Genomic DNA, 25,200 nt, shown 5'->3' on the forward strand with positions numbered 1-25,200 from the left:
CACTACGCCGCCGTAAGTTAGAGAGGCAAGTGCTGTATTCACAAAGCACTTGCCTCCTAAGTTACGGCGGCGTAGCCTGAATTGGCCGGCGTAAGCGCGCCTAATTCAAATGAGGATGTGGGGGGCGTGTTTAATGTATATTACTTGTGACCCGACGTGATTGACGTTTTTTACGAACGGCGCATGCGCCGCCCGTGTACATATCCCAGTGTGCATTGCTCCAAAGTACGCTGCAAGGACGTATTGGTTTCGACGTGAACGTAAATTACGTCCAGCCCCATTCACGGACGACTTACGCAAACGACGTAAAATTTTCAAATTTCGACGCGGGAACGACGGCCATACTTAACATTGACTAGGCCAGCTATTTGATGGAATAACTTTACGCCGGAAAATGCCTTACGTAAACGGCATATCTTTACTGCGACGGGCGCACGTACGTTCGTGAATCGGCGTATCTAGGCATTTACATATTCTACGCCGAACTCAACGGAAGCGCCACCTAGCGGCCAAAGGAAAAATTGCACCCACCCTAAGATACGACGGCGCAGGCCGTCGTATCTTAGCTAGGTTTAAGTGTATCTCAGTTTGAGCATACACTTAAACTTAGGACGGCACAGATTCTGAGTTAGGGTCAGCGTTTCTACTGATACGCCGGCCTAACTCTCTCTGAATCTGGCTATAAGACTTGGGTGACATTAAAGTTCATGTCTGTGTATAGGCAGGTGTCCCAAAAGTTTTGGTAACATAGTGTAGATGCATTGTAGTCTATGGAACCAAGCACACAGCAGCATAAAAATGAGTACAGAATCGTAAAACAAAAATCGCAAATTTTACATTTGAGTGCAGTAATTTACGCACGTGCCATTAAAGTTCTTTTCCATGTAAAGGCAGGCGTCCCAATACTTTTGGTAATATACTGTATGTTGTAAAATTCTGATAGCCTGACCTAATGTTAATTTTAGGAAATTTCATCCAATTTTTCCATTGTGTTCGCTGAAAAAGACGCATCCTATGATGTAGAATTAACACTACAGGTCAAATTCAGTCTAACGTCAGACAAGGTATATTTATGGAAAGAGCCGTCTCCAAATCCAGACATTTCTGGCTTAAAAGTTTATTAAAGAATTTTAAAGCTTCACACTGATTTGTGAAAAAAAAAAAAAAACATTTAAAATGTAACAGACTGTCTTTATGGCATATCCTTGATCTAAACACATGAAGCAGCCATGTGTCACCATCAGAAGCTAGCACCTCAACATGGCACACTTTGGGATCTATTTATAAAAAATTTGCAGTGCAAATGTCTCAAGCAATTGTCATTATTTCCTATGATCATCAGCTCCACCTTGTGGCCACAATGCGTGACTTTCCTGATTGAGGTATTTCAGAAAAATACTACATTATGGCCACTAGATGGAGCCGACGATCATTGGAAATCAACATATTAGGCAACCTTTGGGGGTTATTCATGACACCTGTGCGAATGCAAATTTTTTATAACTAGATCCATTTGTAACAATGCAATTCAAATCGGTTGCATGATCCCCTTTAAACAAGAGGGTAACCAACAAGGGCACACACATATTTTTCAGCCAATGGAGAGCTGACATGTCATCACCGTCTCACTTGACCACAGTGGAAAAAAATGAAAACAGACACCATCTTGTCAATGAATTTTTTTTCAACTCTAATAAAAACTAAATATATCTTATTTGACTTCTTCTTATGAATATACATATATAATATATATATATAATTATAATGCACAACATTTTAAGTCAGATGTAGAAATAAGAATACAGCTTAGGACCCAGTGTTGTATTTTACAGCTCTATCTACAACATTTGAAGAAAACAGCTGAAGGCACCGAAAATCTCCTTCTTGATCAAACAGGAACGGTGAGGTGCCTGCGCTCTTCATATCTGTGCATCGAAAACCGTTACATAAAACTACATGTAAGGCACTACGTTGCTGTGAAAGGTATTGGCACCAGGTAACACAGGGTTAAAGTGTATCGTATAACACAGCGACAACTGCGGCAGGAACGATTCCGGTGCCGACAATTGTTCCAAGGATGGCTTAGGCAACCCAAGAAGCTCTTTTCATTTATGAGTGGATTAGTGCAGGAACTACTTTGGTTCTCTGTAGGACTTCCCCGGAACTCCTCCTTACGGTAAGAGACCCATGCGAGACACCTTGGCTGACAAGAACGAGTGAATGATGAAGACGATGGTTTTGGGACAAGAGTGAAGATCCAGTTGCTGAATAGAAAAAAAAAGAAAAAGAAAAGAAGATTAAAGAGTTGAAAGTACTTATGTAGAACCCTCCTAGATAGGTGTTAGAATTAAGTAAATTAGTTTTGGTCTATTGTACTCAGTGGAACTGCTACTCGTTGTTAGGCAAATTTAGCTTTTGCTCACTGGAATGTGGCTGTTGATTGTTTTCGTTTTTTTTTTTTATGTTTCAGAAGTTGCAGGATTGACTGCTTCCCCCTGGTTAGTCCAGAACAGGGCCGCTGATAATTCAGTACAGCCAGCCCTCCTGTACTGGGGCCCAGGCCCATTCAGTCCAAAAGGGGTGCCTGGGCACCTGCTGAGCTGGAGCAAGGCAGTACTGCCTTATTGTCATCTCTTGTGGCTCCCCCTGCAGCTTTGTCGACTTCTCCTTGTTCTTCCTCCGCCTGCACTGCAGGGGGTTTGATATCTGTGTCCCCACCCCCCTGCTGTCCAGGCCTTCCTGTGTGCCCCCCCTCCCCTGTAGCATTGCCAGCTTCCTTCCTAGCCCGCCTGATTCCCTTACCGAAGATGGCGGTGGCAGGACCGTCTTTAAAGCGGAGCTTCACCCTAAAGTGGAACTCCCGCTGATCAGAACCCTCCCCCCTCCGGTGTCACATTTGACACCTTTCAGGGGGGAGGGGGGTGCATGCAGATACCTATCTAAAGACAGGTATTTGCACCCACTTCCAGGCCACACAGTCTCGGGCAGACTGCGGGCATGACATCACCCCCCCCCCCCTCTGTTGTGTTCTGGGAACACTCGGCTCCCAGTACACAGCGGGAGCCAATCGGCAGGTGTAGCGTGACTCGCGCATGCGCCTGTAGGGAACCGGGCTGTGAAGCCGGAGTGCTTTACTTCCTGGTTCCCTCACTGAGAATGGCGGGGGGGGGGGGGGGCAGCAGACAACAGTACAGCTTATGAGCGGAAAAACTGCTGAAATAAAAGCAATTGCTGGAAAAGTCACCAGGAAAATGCTCTAAATTCAAGCTATATGTGTACTCAAAGAAAGAACTGCTTGTGACCATTATGCACTATTCAAAGCTACACTATATTTTCAAAAGTATTGGGACGCCTGTCTTTACAAACAACATGAACTTTAATGGCATCCCAGTCTTAGTCCTTAGGCTTCAACTCTTCTGGGAAGGCTGTGTCCATGGGAATATTTGACCATTCTTTCAGAAGCACATTTGTGAGGTCAGGCACTGATGTTGGAGGAGAAGGCCTGGCTCGCAGTCTGTGCAGGCCAGTCAAGTTCCTCCACCCCAAACTCACTCATCCATGTCTTTATGGACCTTGCTTTGTGCACTGGTGCGCAGTCATGTTGGAACAGGAAGGGCCAACCCCAAACTGTTCCCACAAAGTTGGGAGTCCACCACCCCGAACTTGCTCATTCACACTATATTGCCAAAAATATTGGGCCATCCCTCCAATTCATTTAGTGGAGGGGGGATTATGGTGTGGGTTTTCTTGGGTCCCTTTGTTCCAGTGAAGGGAACTCTAATGCCGCATACACACCATCACTTTATGTGATGAAAAAAAACAACATTTTCTGTGAAGTAAAAAATGACGTTTTTGAAACTTCAATTTTCAAAGACGAAGTTGCCTACACACCATCGTTTTTCTCAATGTTCTAGCAAAGCGAGGTTACGTTCATCACGTTTTTCCATTGAAGCTTGCTTCATAAGTAGCTTCTGGGCATGCGCGGATGAAAAAACGTCGTTTTCAAACACACGGTCAATTTCTGTGAAGTAAAAGTTGACGTTTTGAAAAACGACACATAAAATTGAAGCATGCTTCAATTAAAGTGACGTTTTTAAAAACGTCATTTTTTTTCATCACATAAAGTGATGGTGTGTACGGGGCATTAAGCATATCAAGACATTTTGGACAATTTCATGCTCCTAAATTTGCTATAGCTGCAAAGGGTGGGTCAACTCAATATTGAACGCTACGGACTTAGACTGGGATGCCATTAAAGTTCATGTGTGTGTACAGGCAGGTGTCCCAATACTTTTAGCATTATAGTGTACCTATAAAGAACAATGTGTATGAAATAGAACTTTCTTTACGTACAAGTTCACCCTCGGGGTTGCCAAAGTCCAGATACAACATCCTGGCACCATCATCAGAAGACATCCGGAGTTTCTCGAAGGGTTTATGAAGGTGAACGATTCTGTTGAGTCCAGGCTCCTCCGTGAAGAGTGTGAATCCTTTGTCGATGTGTATAGAGAGTGCACACTCCTTTCCGCCCCATGTACATGCTAGGTAGGTAAAAACAGATATTCATGTTTAGGAGGAGAATAGTATTGTATAGATGATATCTGCTAAACTATACACAAATGTTACTGTATATCTAGAGCCAAAATGTTTAGTATAGAGTAGAGCAGTGGTCTCCAAACTGTGGCCCTTTGTTCGTCTTTATTCGGCCTTTGGGGTACTTTTTCTCCCACTAATACAACTTATTATTCCTTCCACTGACATTGACAATGGGGCATAATGGGGCATAATTCCTAGTGGTGACATCAATAATGGGGCACTACTTCTCCCACTGATACCATTGATGGGTCACTATTCCTCCCACTGACACCATTGATGGTGAGGCATTATTCCTCCCACTGACACCAATGGTGGGTCACTATTCCTCCCACTGACACCAATGGTGGGTCACTATTCCTCCCACTGACACCAATGGTGGGTCACTATTCCTCCCACTGACACCAATGATGGGTCACTATTCCTCCCACTGACACCAATGATGGTGAGGCATTATTCCTCCCACTGACACCAATGGTGGGTCACTATTCCTCCCACTGAAACCAATGATGGGTCACTATTCCTCCTACTGACACCAATGATGGGTCACTATTCCTCCCACTGACACCAATGATGGGACACTATTCCTCCCACTGACACCAATGATGGGACACTATTCCTCCCACTGACACCAATGATGGGTCACTATTCCTCCCACTGACACCAATGATGGGTCACTATTCCTCCCACTGACACCAATGATGGGTCACTATTCCTCCCACTGACACCAATGATGGGTCATTATTCCTCCCACTGACACCAATGATGGGACACTATTCCTTCCACTGACACCAATGATGGGTCACTATTCCTTCCACTGACATCAATGATGGGTCATTATTCCTCCCATTTTATTTGGGTACAGCGTCACATGACCGCGCAATTTTCAGTTATAGTAACAGTGCCGTATCGCAAAAAATGGCCTGGTCATGAAGGGGAGTAAATCTTTCCCGGAGCTGATCCCATCTACAATGTATAATCCAAATCAATTAGAAGGGAAGTTATAACCATTTGATTGTATGCAGATTTGATTATTTTTTTAGAATTGATTATTGATATTACATATTGATCAGATAATAAAATGGAAGGTTGGCCAACCACACTCAGTCTCTGTTTGGGTATTCATCCAGCCGCAGTCCCCCGCAGTTACTTGAATAAAATAGCCGGCGGGAGATTCTTCCATCTGCGCTGCTTAGCGTGGATGGCGGAATCTGCCGGCAGAGAGCGATCTAGCTGTGTATGGCTCTCCGTACACATAAATCATGACCAGTCTGGCAGTACAGGAATGCAAGCAAATTAAGAACTGACTCCTAATGATCCTTTCTTTAGGCCTTTTTCACATTGGTGGTGGAACTCGCCATCCCACTGAAAAGAGATTCATGGTTCATCACTTTTTAGAGGCAGTTGAGCAGCAATTTATCACCTCCTGAATGCCTGTTTTTTTGTTGTCTTGCAATGTTTTTGAGCTGCACTTCTCTCACCTGTTGTCACCTCTTGTATAAGCTCCGCTGCATTGTGGCATCCGTCTACTAATGCCCGTGTCCACTCCGCCAGCTCTCTCGGCGTTGCCACGCTGAACAAATGAGTTTCCACCCCCTTCTGTGTGCCAGAGCGAAGAGCGAAGGCCAGCTCAGTGTCGTAGATCGGTGAGCTCTTGGGGGGCCCAGAGTGTACAAGCCTGTGAGGGACGACAGAAATATTTTAGTAAATTTGCCCCTGAGAAAAGAGTTTAATCATTGAAGCCCAATGCCAGGCAAACAGCTAAAAACACAGATAAAAAGATGTGGGGGATGAAATTCACGGGTGCACACCATTGTAAGACCGTGTACACACGATCGGTTTGCCCCATCGGTCTTTTTTCCATTGGTGTAAAAAAAAAGAACATGTTTTAAATTTTTCCTATGGATAAAAAAACAATAGAAAAATCTGATCGTCTGTGTGGAAGTCCATCGGTCAAAAATCCACGCATGCTCAGAATCAAGTCGACGCATTCTCGGAAGCATTAAACGTATTTGTTTTCAGCTCGTCGTAGTGCTTTACGCCACCGCGTTTTGGCACGGTCAGAATCTAGTCTGATGGAGTGTAGGCAAGACTGATGAAAGTCAGCTTCATCGGATATCCGACGAAAAAATCCATCGGATTAGATTCCATCAGATATGCGATCGTGTGTACAGGGCTTAAAGCGGGGGTTCACCCTTAGAGGGCACTTTTTCCCCTTAGATTCCTGCTCGTTTTCTCTAGGGGAATTGGCTATTTGTTTTAAAATATGAGCTGTACTTACCCGTTTACGAGATGCATCCTCTCCGTCGCTTCCGGGTATGGGCTTCGGGAATGGGCGTTCCTTCTTGATTGACAGTCTTCCGAGAGGCTTCCGACGGTCGCATCCATCGCGTCACGATTTTCCGAAAGAAGCCGAACGTCGGTGCGCAGGCGCAGTATAGAGCCGCACCGATGTTCGGCTTCTTTCGGCTACGAGTGACGCGATGGATGCGACCGTCGGAAGCCTCTCGGAAGAATGTCAATCAAGAAGGAACGCCCGCTCCCGAAGACCCATACCCGGAAGCGACGGAAGAAGATGCAGCTCGAAAACGGGTAAGTACGGCTCATATTTTAATACAAATAGCCGATTCCCCTAGACCGAACGAGCAGGAATCTAAGGGGAGAAAAAAAAAAATTTAACAAATGGGTGAACTCCCGCTTTAAGTCTTGACATGGTGGTACATATTTACTCAGTGCAACGTAATCTTTTATATGTTACCAACAATTGTGTGCACTAAAATTAACCACTTGACCTCTGGAAGATTTACCCCCTTCATGACCAGGCAGTTTTTTTGCGATGTGGCACTGCGTCACTTTAACCACTTGCTTACTGGGTAGTGCCACTTACACCCTCTTCATGCCCAGGTCGATTTTCAGCTTTCAGCGCTGTCACACTTGAAATGACAATTGTGTGATCATGAAACACTGTACCCAAATGACATTTTTATCTTTTATTTCACACACATGGAGCTTTCTTTTTGTGGTATTTAATCACCGCTGCGGTTTAATTATTTTTCTAAACAAACAAAAAAAAAAGTTTTCATATTTTGTTATAAAATTTAGCAAATGGGTAATTTTTCTCCTTTACTGATGGGCACTGATAGGCTGCACTGAATAGCACTGATAGGTGGCACTGATGAGGCTGCACTGATGGGTGGCACTGATGGGCACTAATAAGTGGCACTGATAGGTGGCACTGATAGGCAGCATTGATGGGCTCTGATAGGCTGCACTTATGGGCACTGATAGGTGGCACTAATAGGCAGCACTGATAGGCAGCACTGATAGGCGGCACTGATCAGGAGGCACTGATTGGCAGCACTGATCAGATGGCACTGGTAAGCACGGATTTGCAGCAGTGGAGGGCACTGATTAGCAACACTGGTTGGCACATAGGGGACTGATGTCCCTCTAACATAAGTCGGTTACCAGCTTTATTCTATTCTTCACGCTAACCGGTTTCTGTTTACTTCTGTGATCAGCTGTGATTGGCTGACAGCTGATCACGTGGTAAAGGGCCCGCTGTAATTGGCCCTTTACCCCACTCTGTGATCAGCTGAGTCCAAATACCCCAGCGATCACAGAGTGCGCCGCGTGCGAATGGGAGGACGTACATAGACACCCTCCTGGCATTTGAAGTCTTTCGGCTATAACGCGGACATCAAGTGGTTAAGTGACAATTGCGCAGTTGTGCAACACTGTACCCAAATAAAACTGATGTCCTTTCTCCCCACAAATAGAGCTTTCTTTTGGTGATATTTTATCACCACTGCGGTTGCTATTTTTTGGGCTAAACATAAAAAGACCAATAATTTTGAAGAAAAAAAATCTTTCTGCTATGAAACATATTCAATAAAAAAAACCATTAAAAATCAATATGCAATATGTATTCTGCTACATATTTTTGTTTAAAAAAATCCCAATAAGCGTATATTGATTGGTTTGCGCAAAAGTTATAGCATCAGCGACTTATAGCAGAACTGTGACATTGCGGTGGACATTCTGACACTCACACTTTTTGGGGACCAGTGACACTAATACAGTGATCAGTGATAAAATATGCACTGTCACTGTACTTATGACACTGGCTGGGAAGGGTTAACTGTGTGCCTAACCAGTGTTTGTGTGTGCACATCCAGGCAATATTTTAAATCCTGCAGTCCGCCTAAGGACATGTTCCATATTAAAACTGTGAATGGTGATTCATATTATTGCCATTGGGGGTGCACTTCCCATTTACAGCCACTAGGTGGCAGAACAGTTATTTGCAGTAGCACACTGTAACATGTATAATTTCCTCTTTTGCAGCCACTTTGGGAAAACACTTGGTTTATATTTGTTACATGTCCCCATTCACATAGCATCATTTAACTTCAATATTTAATAAGTCGTGTACAATTTTATGCATTTTCTAAATACTTCAAAACTAAAGTTTTTCTCTGCTATGTAATGTTAACCACTTAAGGACCCCTTCACATCGGCAGAGTGGCACGGCTGGACACAAGCACGTACAGGTACGTCGCCTTTAAGAGCCCAGCCGTGGGTCGCGCGCGCCGCCTGCTCCTGAGCTCTGTCCCCGCGCCCACGTTGGACCCGCAGACCCGATCGCCGCCGGTGTCCCGCGATCGGGTCACAGAGCTGAAGAACGGGGAGAGGTAAGTGTAAACAAACCTCTCCCCGTTCTTCCTAGTGTGAGTGTCACTGATCGTCTGTTCCCTGTCATAGGGAACGACGATCAGTGACGTCACACGCCAAGCCACGCCCCCACACAGTAAGAATCACTCCCTAGGAAACACTTAACCCCTTCAGCGCCCCCACAGGTTAACCCCTTCACTGCCAGTGTAATTTTCACAGTAATCAGTGCATTTTTATAGCACAGATCGCTGTAAAAATGACAATGGCCCCAAAATAGTGTCAAAAGTGTCCGAAGTGTCCGCCATAATGTCGCAGTCACGATAGAAATCGCTGATCGCCGCCATTACTAGTAACAAAAAAAAATATTAATAAAAATGCCATAAAACTATTTCCTATTTTGTAGACGCTATGGGGCAGATCCACAGACATAGTACGCCGGCGTATCTACTGATACGCCGGCGTACTTTCAAATTACCCGCGCCGTATCTTTAGTTTGAATCCTCAAACCAAGATACAACGGCATCTGGGTTAGATCCGACAGGCGTATGGCCTCGTACGCCTTCGGATCGTAGATGCAATACTTCGGCGTCCGCTGGGTGGCGTTCGCGTCGTTTTCCGCGTCGGGTATGCAAATTAGCTATTTACGACGATCCACGAACATACACGCGGCCGTCGCATTCTCTTACGTCGTCTCTAGTCGGCTTTTTTCGGCGTATAGTTAAAGCTGCTTTTTTGCGGCATATAGTTAGATTTGCCATGTTAAGTATGGCCGTCGTTCCCGTGTCGAAAATTTGAATTTTTAATTTTTTTTGCGTAAGTCGTCCGTGAATCGGGATGGACGTAAGTCACGTCTAAGTTTAAAAAATTACGTCCTTGCGACGTCATTTTGCGCAATGCACGGCGGGAAATTTAGGGACGGCGCATGCGCAGTTCATTCGGCGCGGAGACGCGCTTCATTTAAATAAAACACGCCCCCTACTCGCCGATTTGAATTAGGTGCCCTTACGCTGTGAGAGATAGACTACGCCGCCGTAACTTACGGCGCAAATTCTTTGAGGATTCAAAGTTTAAAAATGTAAGTTACAGCGGCGTAGTGTATCTCCCATACGCTGCGCCTGTGCAGATCTCTGTGGATCTGCCCCTATAACTTTTGCGCAAACCAATCAATAAACGCTTATTGAGATTTTTTTACCAAAAATATGTAGAAGAATACATATCGGCCTAAACTGAGGGAAAAAAAATTATATATTTTTTGGGAATATTTATTATAGCAGAAAGTAAAAAATATTGCATTTTTTTCAAAATTGTCGCTCTATTGTTGTTTTTAGCGCGAAAAATAAAAACCACAGAGGTGATCAAATACCACCAAAAGAAAGCTCTATTTGTGGGAAAAAAAGGACACCAATTTTGTTTAGGAGCCACGGCGCATGATCGCGCAATTGTCAGTTAAAGCGACGCAGTGCCGAATCCCAAAAAGTGCCCAGGTCTTTAAGCTGCATAATGGTCCGGGTCTTAAGTGGTTAATTATCAGTGCTGTGTAATTTTAGATATAATAATATAGATAGATTTGTATCACCCAGCTTACCCCTTACCTTGTGGCAATAAGCGGGTGGCATCCGGCTGGTTTACTGAACCCCTCTCTGGTGTGCGGGAGGCTGTTGTACAATAGGAAATCTTTTTCTGTAAGAATGGCCAGTAAGTTCCGCTGTCCCTCTGGCGTCAGCTAAAAGCCAGGAAAAGGAGAAACAATCCAATCAATATTGATTATTAGCCAAAGATATAGAACAAAGCACTTACAGAAAGTGTGTAATTTTTTTTTCTTCTTTTTTATAAAGGAAATGGATGAAAGCCGTCTGAGTCCCATTGGGGAGATTTGCCTTTACCTAATAATGTATGTATTCCAATCCTACTACAATTATTATCAGTAGAAATATTACTGTTCCGTCATCATTAATTTTATTTTATCATATTCTGGACCTATTTTAAAAAAGTATTTATTAATATGGACTATGTTAATATATAACAGTTATTTATTGGGTTCATTATTATTGTTTTTTTATCTTTAATATCATTTGGTCCTGATGAAGTAGTGTACAGCCCCCGAAACATGTTGGTTTCCTTGTATTTAGAATAAATCTTCTTTTGGACTCAAACGTTACGATGTGCCATTTGAGTTTCTGCCGACAATTATAAAGCTGTCACATACACTATATTGTCAAAAGTATTGGGACGCCTGACTTTACATGCACATGAACTTTAATGGCATCCCAGTCTTAGTCTGTAGGGTTCAATATTGAGTTGGCTCATCCTTTCCAGCTATAACAGCTTCAACTCTTCTGGGAAGGCTGTCCACAAGGTTTAGGAGTGTATCTATGAAAATATCTGACCATTCTTCAAAAAGCGCATTTGTAAAGGCTGGGCACTTATGTGGATGAGAAGGCCTGGCTCACAGTCTCTGTTTTAATCATCCCAAAGGTGTTCTATTGGGTTGAGGTCAGGACTCTGTGCAGGACGGCCAAGTTCCTCCACCCCAAACTCTCTCATCCATGTCTTTATGGACTTTGCTTTGTGCACTGGTGCGCAGTCATGTTGGAAAAGGAAAGGGCCATCCCCAAACTGTTCAAACAAAGTTGGGAGCACGTAATTGTAAAAAATGTTTTGGTATGCTGACGCCTTAAGAGTTCCCTTTACTGGAACTAAGGGGCCAAGCCCAACCCCTTAAAAACAACCCCGCACCATAATCACCCTCCACCAAATGATTTGGACCAGTGCACAAAGCAAGGTCCATAAAGACATGGATGAGCGAGTTTGGGGTGGAGAAACTTGACTGGCCTGCACAGAGTTCCGACCTCAACCTGATAGAACACCTTTGGGATGAATTGGAGTAGAGACAGCGAGCCAGGCCTTCTCATCCAACAGCGCTTCTGAAATAATGGTCAAACATTCTCATAGACACACTCCTAAACCTTGTGGACAGCTCATCTCTCATGCACATTGTTGGATCAAGAGGGAGCTCAGGTGAGTAATGGTGGTGGTGGGGGATGCTGTACACAGAAGGTTTTTCGAACATAAGGCTGCTTAGGCCCCAGGATGGTGGGGAGGGGAGGGGGGGGGGTTTGGATTTTTAACTCCTTCCTGCCAACAGTGTTTGTGCTGAGACCGTGCTGCACAGAGCACTGAGACCGGGCTCTCACCGGGACTCCTGGTTCCTGATCACTGTTATAACCTCTGATTGGCTATCACAGTGATCAGTCACTGTGCAGCCCATGAGTTTTTCTCCTCTGAATTAAGAGAAAGATATGTTACATATTTCTCCCCTGACAAGGAGAGACAGATGCAAACAAATGAAAGTGTGTAAAAAAATAACTATAAAAATATAAAAAATAAAGAAAAAAAATAGCTAGATCAAGGCCTGATCTAGGGGAATATCAAGGTCGGTGTTAGGGTCAAGCTAAAGGTCAATGGTCAGGTTCAAAAGGTCAGAGTCTGTATATTTTGGGTAGGATTTTTTTTTAAAGTGTTTTTTTTTTATTAGTATTTAGTGTCAGTGGGGGAGATTCAGAAAGAGATACGACGGCGTATCTCCTGATACGCCGTCGTATCTCTGAGATCCGATGGTCGGATCTATGCGATCGATTCATAAGAATCAGTTCCGCATAGATTTCCCTTAGATCCGACAGGTGTAAGTGACTTACACCGTCGGATCTTAGGCTGCAATCTCCCGCCGGCCGCTATGTGGCGCTTTGTTTTTTTACGCGACGAATATGCAAATTACGATTTCCGCCGATTCAGAAACGAACGCCCGCCCGTCGCTTTTTTTTTACGTAGTTTGCGTTCGGCTTTTTCCGGCGTAAACTTACCCCATCTATATGCGGCGTATCTAATGTTAAGTATGGCCGTCGTTCCCGCGCCGAGTTTTGAATTTTTTCGTCGTTTGCTTAAGTTGGTCGCGAATACGGATGGACGTAATTTACGTTCACGCTGAAACCAATGACGTCCTAGCGTCGTCATTGGAAGCAATGCACACCGGGAAAATTCACGGACGGCGCATGCGCATTTAAATCGGCGCGGGGATGCGCCTGATTTAAATACTACACTCCCCCTAGCCTCGGAATTTGAATTCCGCCAGGGGAGTTACGATCCGCCGGCGCAAGTTTCGAGGTGAGTGCTTTCTGAATACTGCACTAGCCTCTCAAATTTCCGCCGGCGGATCGTAAATCAGATAGATTACGCGGATCTAAAGATCCGCTAATCTATCTGAATCTAGCCCAGTGTTTTTAGGTAGGATAAAAAAAATGCAAAGTGCACACCATTGTTTTTGCTTCACCAGCCCTGCCTTCCCCACATGATGCTTTGAGGAAGGCTATGGCCGAAACGCGTTGGGTGATAGGAATTCTGTCATTGCTGTTGTGCATTAATAAAGTCTCATAAAGAAGAAGCATTGAGTGGCCGGCTTTCTGTTAGATTTAAACTTGAGGTGGACTTTCAAGCCAGAGCACCGACACTCGGCTCATATATTGTTGGTATAGCAGTAGAGCTGTGAGTGTTTTTGTGTCTTCCCCACATGTTGTCCTCATTCTTCCAGGTTGAATAGTACCCAGCATCACTCAACCTGGAAGACTGAGCTCACACTAGCCTATGATAGGGTATCAAACGGCTCCCTTTATCCACAGAGTACTAGTGCCACTCTCTGTCAGCGGGGACTGCCCAGCTTAGAGAAGACTGCCCCAAAGACTTTGGAAAAGGCAAGTACAGTAAAATCTGGGCCTACAAGCATAATTCGTCTCGGAAGCATGCTTGTAGTCCAAAGCACTTGTATATCAAAGCAAATTTCCCCATAAGAAATAATTGAAACTCAAATGATTTGTTCCACAACCATTTATTCATAAATCCTTCAGTTTATAGTCCATATAAAAAGATTATAGCAATGTGATAGGTTGTGTAACCATAAAATGTCCATCCACAAATGGAAGTCTCCACAAAGGGGATTAGAAGCAAAATCCAGCAAGAGCTACAGAGTATAAAAGAGAAGAGAGACGTCTCTAATGCCTCATACACACGATCGGATATCTGATGGAATCTAATCCGATGGATTTTTTCGTCGGATATCCGATGAAGCTGACTTTAATCAGTCTTGCCTACACACCATCGGTCAAAAATCCGACCGTGTCCAAACATGGTGACGTAAAACACTACGACGTGCTGAGAAAAATGAAGTTTAATGCTTCCGAGCATGCGTCGACTTGATTCTGAGCATGCGTGGATTTTTTACCGATGGACTTCCACACAGACGATTGTTTTTTTCTATCGGTTTTTTATCCATAGGAAAAATTTAAAACATGTTCTATTTTTTTTTTCACCAATGGAAAACAAACCGATGGGGCCCACACACGATCGGTTTGTCCGATGAAAACGATCCATCGGTCTGTTTTCATCAGACAAATCGATCGTGTGTACAGGGCTTAAGTGTAGCAGTATGTTGCTAAACATTGTACTTTCATTAAATGTAACCATATTGCTAAATTTATAGGCGCCTCTATTCTCTTTTATAGTTGTGACATGACGTTACTCTTATATCAAGACATCGCTTGTATATCAAGTCAAAATGTATTAAAAATTTTGCTTGTCTTGCAGAACGCTCTTAAACCAAGTTACTCCCAAACCAAGGTTTTACTGTACCAAAACACAAAGGGCCAGATTCAGAAAGATGCGCGCATCTTTCTGCCGGCGTAGCGTATCTCCAATACGTTACGCCTCTGTAACTTTGGGCGCAAGTTCTATATTCAGAAAGAATTTGCACCCTTATTTACAGCGGCATAACGTATGTTTTGCGGCGTAAGGCCGCGTAATACAAATGGAGATGTTGGGGGTGTGTTTTAGTTAAATTTGCCTTGACCCCGCGGTTTTAAATTTTTTTTTGAACGGCGCATGCGCCGTCCGTAAAATATCCCAGTGTGCATTGCGCCAAAGTACGCCGCAAGGATGTATTGGAATCGACGTGAACGTAAATGACGTAAAGCCCTATTCGCGAACGACTTACGCAAACGACGTATACATTTCAAAACTCGGCGCGGGAACAACGGCCATACTTAACATTAGCTACGCCTCATATAGCAGGGGTAACTATACGCCGAAAAAAGCCGAACGTAAACGACGTGAAAAAATGCGCCGGCAGGACGTACGTTTCTGAATCGCTGTATCTACCTAATTAGCATATTCCTTGCGTAAACATACGGAAGAGCCACCTAGCGGCCAGCCTGAAATTGCAGCCTAAGATACGACGGTGTAAGACACATACACCTGTCGGATCTTAGGGATATCTATGCGGAACTGATTCTCTGAATCCGGCGCATAGATACGACCGACCCCACTCAGAGATACGACGGCGTATCAGGATATACGCCGTCGTATCTCTTTTCTGAATCCGGCACAAAGAGCATAAGTTGCAACCAGTGGGGGAAAGGCAGGGAGTATCAGCTTTGGGGGGGGGGGGGGGGGGGATAGCACAGAGCCTGAAGTTGGGCTTTGGCATGTTAAAGCTTATATGACATTGTAGTGATTGGATTTAGATTGAATTTAATTGCTTTACAAAAGTCGACAGTGGGAGGCTGTAGAAGCTGCCATAATGTCAGGAGGACATCATCTCATACCTGTTCAGTCAGCCAGCCCATGTGTTTGACCTCCTTGCCCAGGATCTGTTTAATATCTTCGCGGACTCTTGGTATTAGAGCGTTGACATTACTGTGAATGGCAGTGAACCATGACTGGGCTGTCCCGGCATCCTTTGCTCGAAGGAAAAGAACATCTCTACCATCTGCAGAACAAATCTCAAGATATCTATAAGAAAAGAAAACAAAAAAATGTCAAACATCTCAAGATTTCTTGGAACAGTTTTAGCTCCACGCCAATCCTCCTTGTCGTACAAATCTGACTCCAATCTTCTTCCTGGAGAAGTCAACTCAATGATGGAGCCATGAACTGTTTTGAGATATTTGGACCAGCAGTATGAATGTAATGTACACTATTATTTTTGCATTCTGAGCTTATCATGGAAAAGACCAGTTTATGATGTTGTAATGTATGCAATATCAAAAGATACTTATTTTGGCTCATGGCCTCCAAATATCTCAACAAATGGAAAAAGAAAATATGGACAGCCGCACTCCAAAAAACCTTGATGGTTTGTCTTCATTTAAAAAAGGAAAAATGCACTACAAGTCAGCTATGATTAAGCACTAATTTATAGTACGAACGCGTCAGCTGTTTAATGCCGCGTACACACGATCACTTTTCGGCATGAAAAAAACGTAGTTTTAAAAAAAAAATGTCATTTAAAATGATCGTGTGTGGGCTTCACATCATTTTTTGGCTTCTGAAAAACGACAACATTTTTTTTCGAGCATGCTGCATTTTTTAACGATGTTTTAAACGGTGTCGATTTCGGGTTGTAAAAAATGATCGTGTGTGGGCTAAAACGACGTTAAAAACCTGCGCATGCTCAGAAGCAAGTTAAGAGACAGGAGCGCTCGTTCTGGTAAAACTACCGTTCATAATGGTGTAAGCACATTCATCACGCTGTAACAGACAGAAAAGCGTGAAACGTCTTTTACTAACACGGAATCAGCTAAAACAGCCCCAAGGGTGGCGTCATCCAAATGGAACTTCTCCATTATAGTGCCGTCGTACGTGTTGCACGTCACCACGCTTTGCTAGAGCATTTTTTAAAAACGATGGTGTGTGGGCAACGTCGTTTTAATGATGAAGTTGGAAAAACTTTGTTTTTTCTACATGCCGAAAAACTTAGTTTTTTTTCATGCCGAAAAATTATCGTGTGTACGTGGCATTACTCCTGTGTAGTGTGCTGTGACTTGTAGTGCATTTTTCCTTTTTTAAATAAAGACAACCATCAAGAATTTTTGGAGTGCGGCTGTCCATATTTTCTTTTTCCATTTGTTGCCTTGTGCATTGCCAGCACCCTTGATCTCCTGAGACTACACTGATCATCCGAACACAATCCACCTGGAGCAGTAACTTTCTTTCTTTCCTCCAAATATCTCCATAGCATCCTGCATGCATGTGTTGTGAACACTAATGTCTGTCTGTGAAGGTTCTCATTTAACCAGGTCCTGGTATAGCTAGTAGTAAGTAGCTAGTAATAGCTAGTAGTAGTTAGTCACATTAGGATGTGGTAGGTCACATTCAATTGGGTCTATAGTGGGGTCACATGTAACTGTGTCTCTGGAAGGTCATCATCAACTGGATCTATGGTGAGGTCACATTTAAATGGGCCTATGGTGGGGTCGTATTAAACTGACTCTATGGCAGGATCACATTCAGCTAGGCCTATGTTGGGGACGGGGTTGCATTCAACTGGGTCTAGGGTGAGGTCACATTCAACTGTAATGTGAAAAATATTTCACTGCTCACGCAAGTATCTTCTTGAGATTTAAGTTCAGAACTGAGGAAACTACCTGTATGAGTGATGAAAAAAACTTACATTTTACAGAAGAAGTCCAGTTGAAGGTGGCCAACTTCTAATAGGCAATGCCGCTACCTCTTAAGCACACAATTTGAGGCAACTATAGGCCCAGATGGTTGAGCCCAGTAGAAAAAGTACCGCTCCAAACCCCCAAACACCTGTAGATCGCTCCCGCCCTGTTACACCAACAGGTGCTGGCTCTGCACATACTGGACTGCCGCACTCTGATTAGGCAAGTTTTATTTAAAAAATAGCAAAGGACGAAATCCAAAAAATCCAAAATGGTTGACCCCACCATAGACCCAACTGAATGTGACCCCACCATAAACCCAGGTAATTGTGACTCCCACCATAGATCCAATTGAATGTGACCCCACCAGAGACCTTTCAGTGCAACTCCACCACAGATCCAGATGTATGGGACCCCACCATAGACCCAGCTAAAAGAGATGCCAACATAAACCCAGCTGAATGTGAACCCAACATAAACCCAGTTGAATGGGACCCTGCCATAGACCCATTTCAGTTCAACTCCACCACCGATCCAGATGTATGGGATATCACCACAGACCCAGTAGAATGTGAGTCCAATTTAGACCTATGTTAATGCAACTCTACCACAGATATAAATGTATGGGACCCCACCATAGACCCATCTGAATGTGACCCCAACATAGACCCAGTTGAATGTAACCCCACCATAGACTAATTTCAATGTAACCCCACCACAGACCCAGTTGAATGGAACCCCACCACTAAGCATGATCTATTGGCATTGCATATGCAAGCACAAAAATACTTGTTAGAAATGCTTATGGTATTAGCATGTTAGTTTGCCCACTTATGTGGAGCATCTCCACCCCTTACCTGGGCTCTGGATCAGCAGGCAAGAAGGTGCGGGACACAAAACACATCTTTAGTGGAATACTCTTTCCATCCTTTATATCCCGAGTGGGCAGAGCAGGGGAACCTCTCTTCTGTGGGACAGGTGGTATATTATCCCAGCTCCCTGGGCCACCAGGGATGGGGCCTTTAAAAAAGGGGGATATCTCCTTCATGTACTTTACTGGGGAGAGAAAACAGCACAGACAGGACAATTACACATAAGGTACATAATTGTGTAATACACAACAGCATGGAAATAAAATCATTCGTATATGGGGAGAATTGCAGCTAACAAAGTGTTGTCCTTATTTATCAATTTGTGAAATAAGAACTGTCTGCATTTCCACTATTACTTTTGGGTCTGTACTTCTAAAGGCCAGGACTCCAAATCTCATTACATTTTTGTGCTACTTATTCTGAGTCTAATGCTGTTTTTCACGTGCAGCTTTCAAAGGTGACCATGAGCAAGTCTCCTGCTTCTTCTCACATGGTTCTGAACTGTATAATGACCTGGGCTGGATTAAACAAGGAAAAAAAGGGCAATCTGCCTGGTCTTCCACCATATAGGGACAATTCCCCGGTCCTTCACCATATGAAGGCACTTCCCTGCTCCTCCACCATATGAGGGCACTTCCCTGGTGCTCCACCATAGGTGCAATCCCTTGGTCTTCATCATATACAGTAGGTGCAATTTCTTGGTTTTCACCATATAGGGGCGATTCCCTGCTCCTCCACCATATGAGGGCACTTCCCTGCTCCTCCACCATAGGGGCAATCCCTTGGTCTTCATCATATACAGTAGGTGCAATTTCTTGGTTTTCACCATATAGGGGCGATTCCCTGCTCCTCCACCATATGAGGGCACTTCCCTGCTCCTCCACCATATGAGGGCACTTCCCTGCTCCTCCACCATATTAGGGCTCTTCCCTGCTCCTCCACCATATGAGGGCACTTCCCTGCTCCTCCACCATATGAGGGCACTTCCCTGCTTCTCCACCATATGAGGGCACTTCCCTGCTCCTCCACCATATTAGGGCACTTCCCTGCTCCTCAACCATATGAGGGCACTTCCCTGCTCCTCCACCATATGTGGGCACTTCCCTGCTCCTCCAACATTGATGCAATCTTTTGGTGTTCACCATATGCAGTAGGTGCAATTTCTTGGTTTTCACCATATAGGGGCGATTCCCTGCTCCTCCACCATATGAGGGCACTTCCCTGCTCCTCTACCATATGAGGGCACTTCCCTGCTCCTCCACCATATGAGGGCACTTCCCTGCTCCTCCAACATTGATGCAATCCCTTGGTGTTCACCATATGCAGTAGGTGCAATTCCTTGGTTTTCACCATATAGGGGCGATTCCCTGCTCCTCCACCATATGAGGGCACTTCCCTGCTCCTCTACCATATGAGGGCACTTCCCTGCTCCTCCACCATATGAGGGCACTTCCCTGCTCCTCCACCATATGAGGGCACTTCCCTGCTCCTCCAACATTGATGCAATCCCTTGGTGTTCACCATATGCAGTAGGTGCAATTCCTTGGTTTTCACCATACAGGGTCGATTCCCTGGTCCTCCACCATATGAGGGCACTTATCTGGTCCTCCAACATAGATGTAATCCCTTGGTCTTCACCATATGCAGTAGGTGCAATTCCTTGGTTTTCACCATACAGGGTCGATTCCCTGGTCCTCCACCATATAGGTACAATTCCTTGGTCTTCATCACATGGGGCAATTCCTTGGTCTTTACCATATGGGGGAATTCCTTGGTCTTTACCATATAGGTGCAATTTCCTGCTTTTCCACCATATAAGGGAAATTTCCTGGTCTTTCTCCACATAGGGGCCCCCCCACCTAGTAAGTGGGGTTGTTTTTTTTCTGTCTGTTTCTATTGGCTGGTAAGCATAGCAGGAATTCAAGGGGGCACAAGTAGTATACTATATGTGTATCACAAATCACAGTACCCCCCTCTCCCTGCCATTTTCCACATATGCTTAAATGACCTGGCAGCTGATGCCGCTTCCTGAACCATCAGACACTTCTACCAGTCTCAGCATACCCAATTTTTGTAGTTCTATAGAAGTCATCATGAAGGGGAATTGTGTGATCCCCAAAACACGTCAGCTGTCTGTTGCCCTGCTTGTGGTAACCAGTTGCACAATAAAGACTTTGGACCCTTAAGGATTTTTCATTTGATGCTCTCTGTCACTAGGGTTCACCTGATAGCGGCGCTGTGGGTCCCGTGGATCGCAGTACCAGTGTCCACAGGCGGGTGTCTTCCAACACTCAAGATCTGTAGTGGAGGGATTCACCTGCTGGTGGCACTGTTAGATCCTTTGGCTGTAGTACCGGTGTCCACCAGTGGGTGCATCCCGGCAGTGTGGAGAAGACAGCACCCCCTGCGGTCAGGTATCACCTAAGACTAATTGCAGGTGTGCATATAAATACCCGGCAAGCACTTACATGCTTGCCTTGGTATTGTGCTTGCCTTGCGCCCTGATCTGCTAGCCTGTTATCGGATTCTGAACCTGTTGCTGTACCCTGAACCTTGAACCTGTTACCTGTGTACCTGATCCTGTCTTCCTGTCCTGATCCCCATGCGGTTCCACCTGTTACCTTGCATCCCGTGCCCTGCAGTCTGATCCATCCAGCCTCTCCTTGTCTTGTTTGTTCCCAGTCCTCATCTGCTGACTCCCTATTTATGACCTTGGCCTGGCTAACGTTTATGTTTCTGGAACATCCCTTTGTCCATCTGCTGATCTGCTGTGTATGACCCTGGCCTGGCTTACGTTTATGATTACGGTATTCCCCATCTACTATATATAGTTATTTGTGGGTCACTGTTGGTTTATTGTCACTGTTTGGTATTGGACGTGTATGTGTATTTAGATATCACTTATCTTAATAAACATTTATATTCACTTTACATGCGTTTTGGTTCTCTCTTTGCAATCCACACAGTCTGGTCACACCTGATACATGACACTCTCTTTGACCCAGTACACTTGGGGATCTATGTATAAAATGTTTGCTGTGCAATTATTACAAAACATCCGCTCAACCTGGATGAAAATTGCCACATTTTCTCGAATGTGTGAAGTTCCTATATTGTCAGCGCCAACTAGTGGCCATAATGCAATTTTTTATCCCAGAGATACCTCCATTGGGAAACAAACGTGTTGTGGCCACTAGATGGCGCTGACAACATAGGCACAAAACATAATAAAGAAAGTAAGGAAATTTTCTGGATTGTGCGGATGTGTGTCACACAATTCATACGTAGACCCCTTGAATTTCTTGATACATCTGTATTTTGATGACCTGTGAAAACCTATCCCTTTTATCCCTTATCAATCGCAATTTCCATCGGGATAAACTGACAGATTTTTCAGACGGAATTCCGTTCAAGCTGTCTTGCATACACATTGTCACACCAAATTCCGACCGTTTTTTTCTCTGTCGGAGTTCCATGCAGACGAATGGAATTTCCGATAGAAATTTTTTTCCTTCGGAAAAAAAAAGAGAACATGTTCTCTTTCTAAGTCTGTCGGAATTTCCAAAGGAAAAACTCTGATGGGGCACACACACGGTCAGAATATCCGATGAAAAAAATTCTGTCTGACTTTTTCCATCAGAAATTCAGATTGTGTGTACAAGGCATAAGACTACCTCTTAGTGAGAATGAAAAAATGGGAGTATGGCCTCATATAGGAATTAGTAATAAATTATAGCAACGTACCATCATCCAAGCTCCTTCCTTCCCTTCCGTTCCCCCCCCCCCCTTCCTCCCTTCCCCCCCTTCTTTCTCACTCCCATCCCGTCCCCCCTCTTCCCTCCCTTCCACTCCCCTGTCCCGTCCCCCCTCCACTTCTCTCCCCATTCAACTCCCCCCTTCTTCTCTCCTGAAGAAGCGGTACAATACCGCGACACTAGTTGAGACTCGGACCAATCTCTGATGTGTACGATTGTCTGTTTTACAATTTTATTTGTAATAAACGTTTTAATATAACAACGTTTATGTTGTTTCTCCAGTTTAGCTCATGGCGTGTGAAACACACTCAAAAAACTTCACCCGGTGCAAAAAAAATGTGCACAACATAAAGGAGTGACACAAAAATGTGCAGCGGGTACACTTGGCCCTGAATCCCCCGGGGCGTTAGGCTCCTGGTAGGGAACAAGGTACTTACACTATGGTCTGTCCAGCCGAAGCCAGACAGACCCCTTTCTCTGGAGGGTCTGCCGAAACAGACCCGCTCAAGTACTCGGTGAGGCTCCCCCGAAGGGAGACCCCATGAGAGAGGGCGAACTAAGCCAGAAGGCCATGTCCACCCACTCCCAAGACTTTCAGGACAGGCCCGAGGACCAGTACCCTACTCCTCACACTGTGCAAAAAGTGTACCAAACATAAAAATACCAAAAACGTGACAAACAAAGGAATAAATTAAATAAAGTGGGGAAAGGGATAGTGAAGAGGAGAGTGAAAGTGGCCATTGTGCAACACCCTCCGGCCATAAATAAAGAAATTCCTCCGGTCCCAGCCAAAAGACCCAGCCCAGGAGGCAGGTGCTAAAAAAAGCGTGTACTGGTGCAGTGACCATAAATCAGCCTGACCCTCACTCACAGTGATTGTACGGCACCCCTGGACTGCCACTCCAGGGGCACATGCACCATTGGCTTTTAAGTCCCAAATCCAACCCCCCGACCGGTCAGTGCATCCCTCCACCCCTGCCAGATAGAGAACCCTTCAAGGTTTTCTTAGGGAGAGCTGCCCTTCGGATAGCAGCCTCCACCAATACTAGCCCTTCCAGGCCCCCATCAACCCGGCGGATTTGCATGGTCCTATCCCGTCACCATCCCAGGGCAGTACCAGCTCCTCCTACCAGATCGCTGACAGGGACAGCACTTACACCGACCAGCTAGAAGGCCGGACTAAGACTCGGCAAAAAGACCAGACCCAGCGCAGCCACCCATCCTCACCAGGAGCACCCTTCCAGATGGCTCAGACTCAACCATCGGCCGGCCCCCAGTATCTGTCGGGCAGCTTGGCATAGTCCCTACCGAAACCATCCTTCCAGGTGCAATGACACCATTGGATTTGCATCCACTCTCCCCATTTAGGAGGTGCTTCGGCGCATCCTCTGGCAACTGATAAGAACAGATTTTTTTCTATTGAAAAGCCTATGGCGTGCAAAACACACCCAAAAAACTCCACCCGGTGCCAAAAAAATGTGCACACACATAAAGAGTGAAACACAAAAAACGTGCAACGGGTGCTGCGTCAATCGGTCCTCCATTACAAAGGACCTGACCCTGATCCCCTGGGGCGTTAGGCTCCAGACGGGGACTGAGGTACTCAAGTGGTCCGAGCAGCCGAAGCCGACACGGACCCAACTTCCTTGGAGGGACTGCCGAAACAGAACCCTCCCAGTACTAGGTGGGGCTCCCCCGAAGGGAGACCCCATGAGAGCAGGTGAGCTAAGCCAGAAGGCCATGTCCACTCACTCCCAAGACGTTCAGGGCTGGCCCGAGGACCCGCACCCTACTAATCACACAGTAAACAAATAGTGTGCACAAAAAAAAAGACAAAAACGTGACAAACATAGGCTATAGATAAAATAAAGTGGGGGAAAGGGATAGTTGAGAGGAGAGTGAAAGAAGTGGTCATTGTGCCAAAAGGCCCGGCCCAGGAGGCAGGTGCTAAAAAAAGCGTGTTTCTGGTGCAGTGACCGTGGTATCTTTAAATCAAAGTGATTCTTACTCACAGTGATTCTCAGATACCCCTGGACTGCCACTCCAGGGGCACATGCACCATTGGCTTTTCGTTCCAAATCCAACCCCCGACCGGCCAGTGCAGCCCTTCACCCCTACCAGCTAGAGAGCCCTTCAAGGTTTTCTTAGGGAGATTTGCCGCTCCAGTTAGCAGCCTCCGCCAATACTAGCCCTTCCAGACCCTCCGTCAACCCGGCGGATTTGCATGGTCCTACCCCGACCCATCACAGGGCAGTACCAGCTCCTCCTACCGGATCGCCGACAGGCATAGCACTTACAACAGCCAGCCAGAAGGCCGGACTAGAACTCTGCAAAAAGACCCAGACCAAGTGCAGCCACCCATCCTCACCAGCAGCACCCTTCCAGATGGCTCAGACGCAACCATAGGCCAGCCCCAGTATCTGTCAAGCAGCTCGGCATAGTCCCTGCTGAAACCATCCTTCCAGGTGCAATGACGTCATTGGATTGCATCCACCCTTCCAATGGAGGTGCTTCAGCGGTCCTCTGACAACTGATAAGAACACAGATACTACACCTGATCCTAGCCAAAAGGCTGAGAAGCGTTTTTCATCAGTACCGAGACAGTCCTTCTTTTAATTGGGTGGGTTGCTCTAAGTTTAGCCTCAGCAACCATTTCCTTGCCACCACCCCCCTGCTTTTCCTCTTAGTGAGAATGGTGGCAGGAAAGAATAAAAAAGAAAAAAAGTAAATAAAAAAGATAATAACGAGGGGGAGAAATGTTATGTTTTGAGTGATGTTTCACTTTAAATGTCAATGGGTCCTTATAGTTTGGGTCCT

General features: G+C 45.1%; 1 protein-coding gene and 1 pseudogene across 1 annotated transcript in view; both read right to left on the reverse strand.

Moving 5' to 3' along the window:
- Positions 1 to 1,087: 1,087 nt before the first annotated feature.
- Positions 1,088 to 25,200, reverse strand: part of LOC120918643 (alpha-1-syntrophin-like) — an 83,175-nt gene continuing 59,062 nt past the window's right edge. The window contains exons 3-8 of the mRNA XM_040330332.1: positions 18,614 to 18,812; positions 15,918 to 16,104; positions 10,860 to 10,990; positions 6,075 to 6,271; positions 4,354 to 4,541; positions 1,088 to 2,264 (exon numbers count right to left, since the gene is read on the reverse strand). Of these exons, the coding sequence (XP_040186266.1) occupies positions 2,172 to 2,264; positions 4,354 to 4,541; positions 6,075 to 6,271; positions 10,860 to 10,990; positions 15,918 to 16,104; positions 18,614 to 18,812 (995 nt within the window). The 3' untranslated portion in view covers positions 1,088 to 2,171. The remainder of the gene's footprint in view (positions 2,265 to 4,353; positions 4,542 to 6,074; positions 6,272 to 10,859; positions 10,991 to 15,917; positions 16,105 to 18,613; positions 18,813 to 25,200) is intronic.
- Positions 24,862 to 24,967, reverse strand: LOC120919674 (annotated as a pseudogene).

Source organism: Rana temporaria, chromosome 12 (assembly GCF_905171775.1).
Source record: "Rana temporaria chromosome 12, aRanTem1.1, whole genome shotgun sequence".
Lineage (NCBI taxonomy): Eukaryota > Metazoa > Chordata > Amphibia > Anura > Ranidae > Rana > Rana temporaria.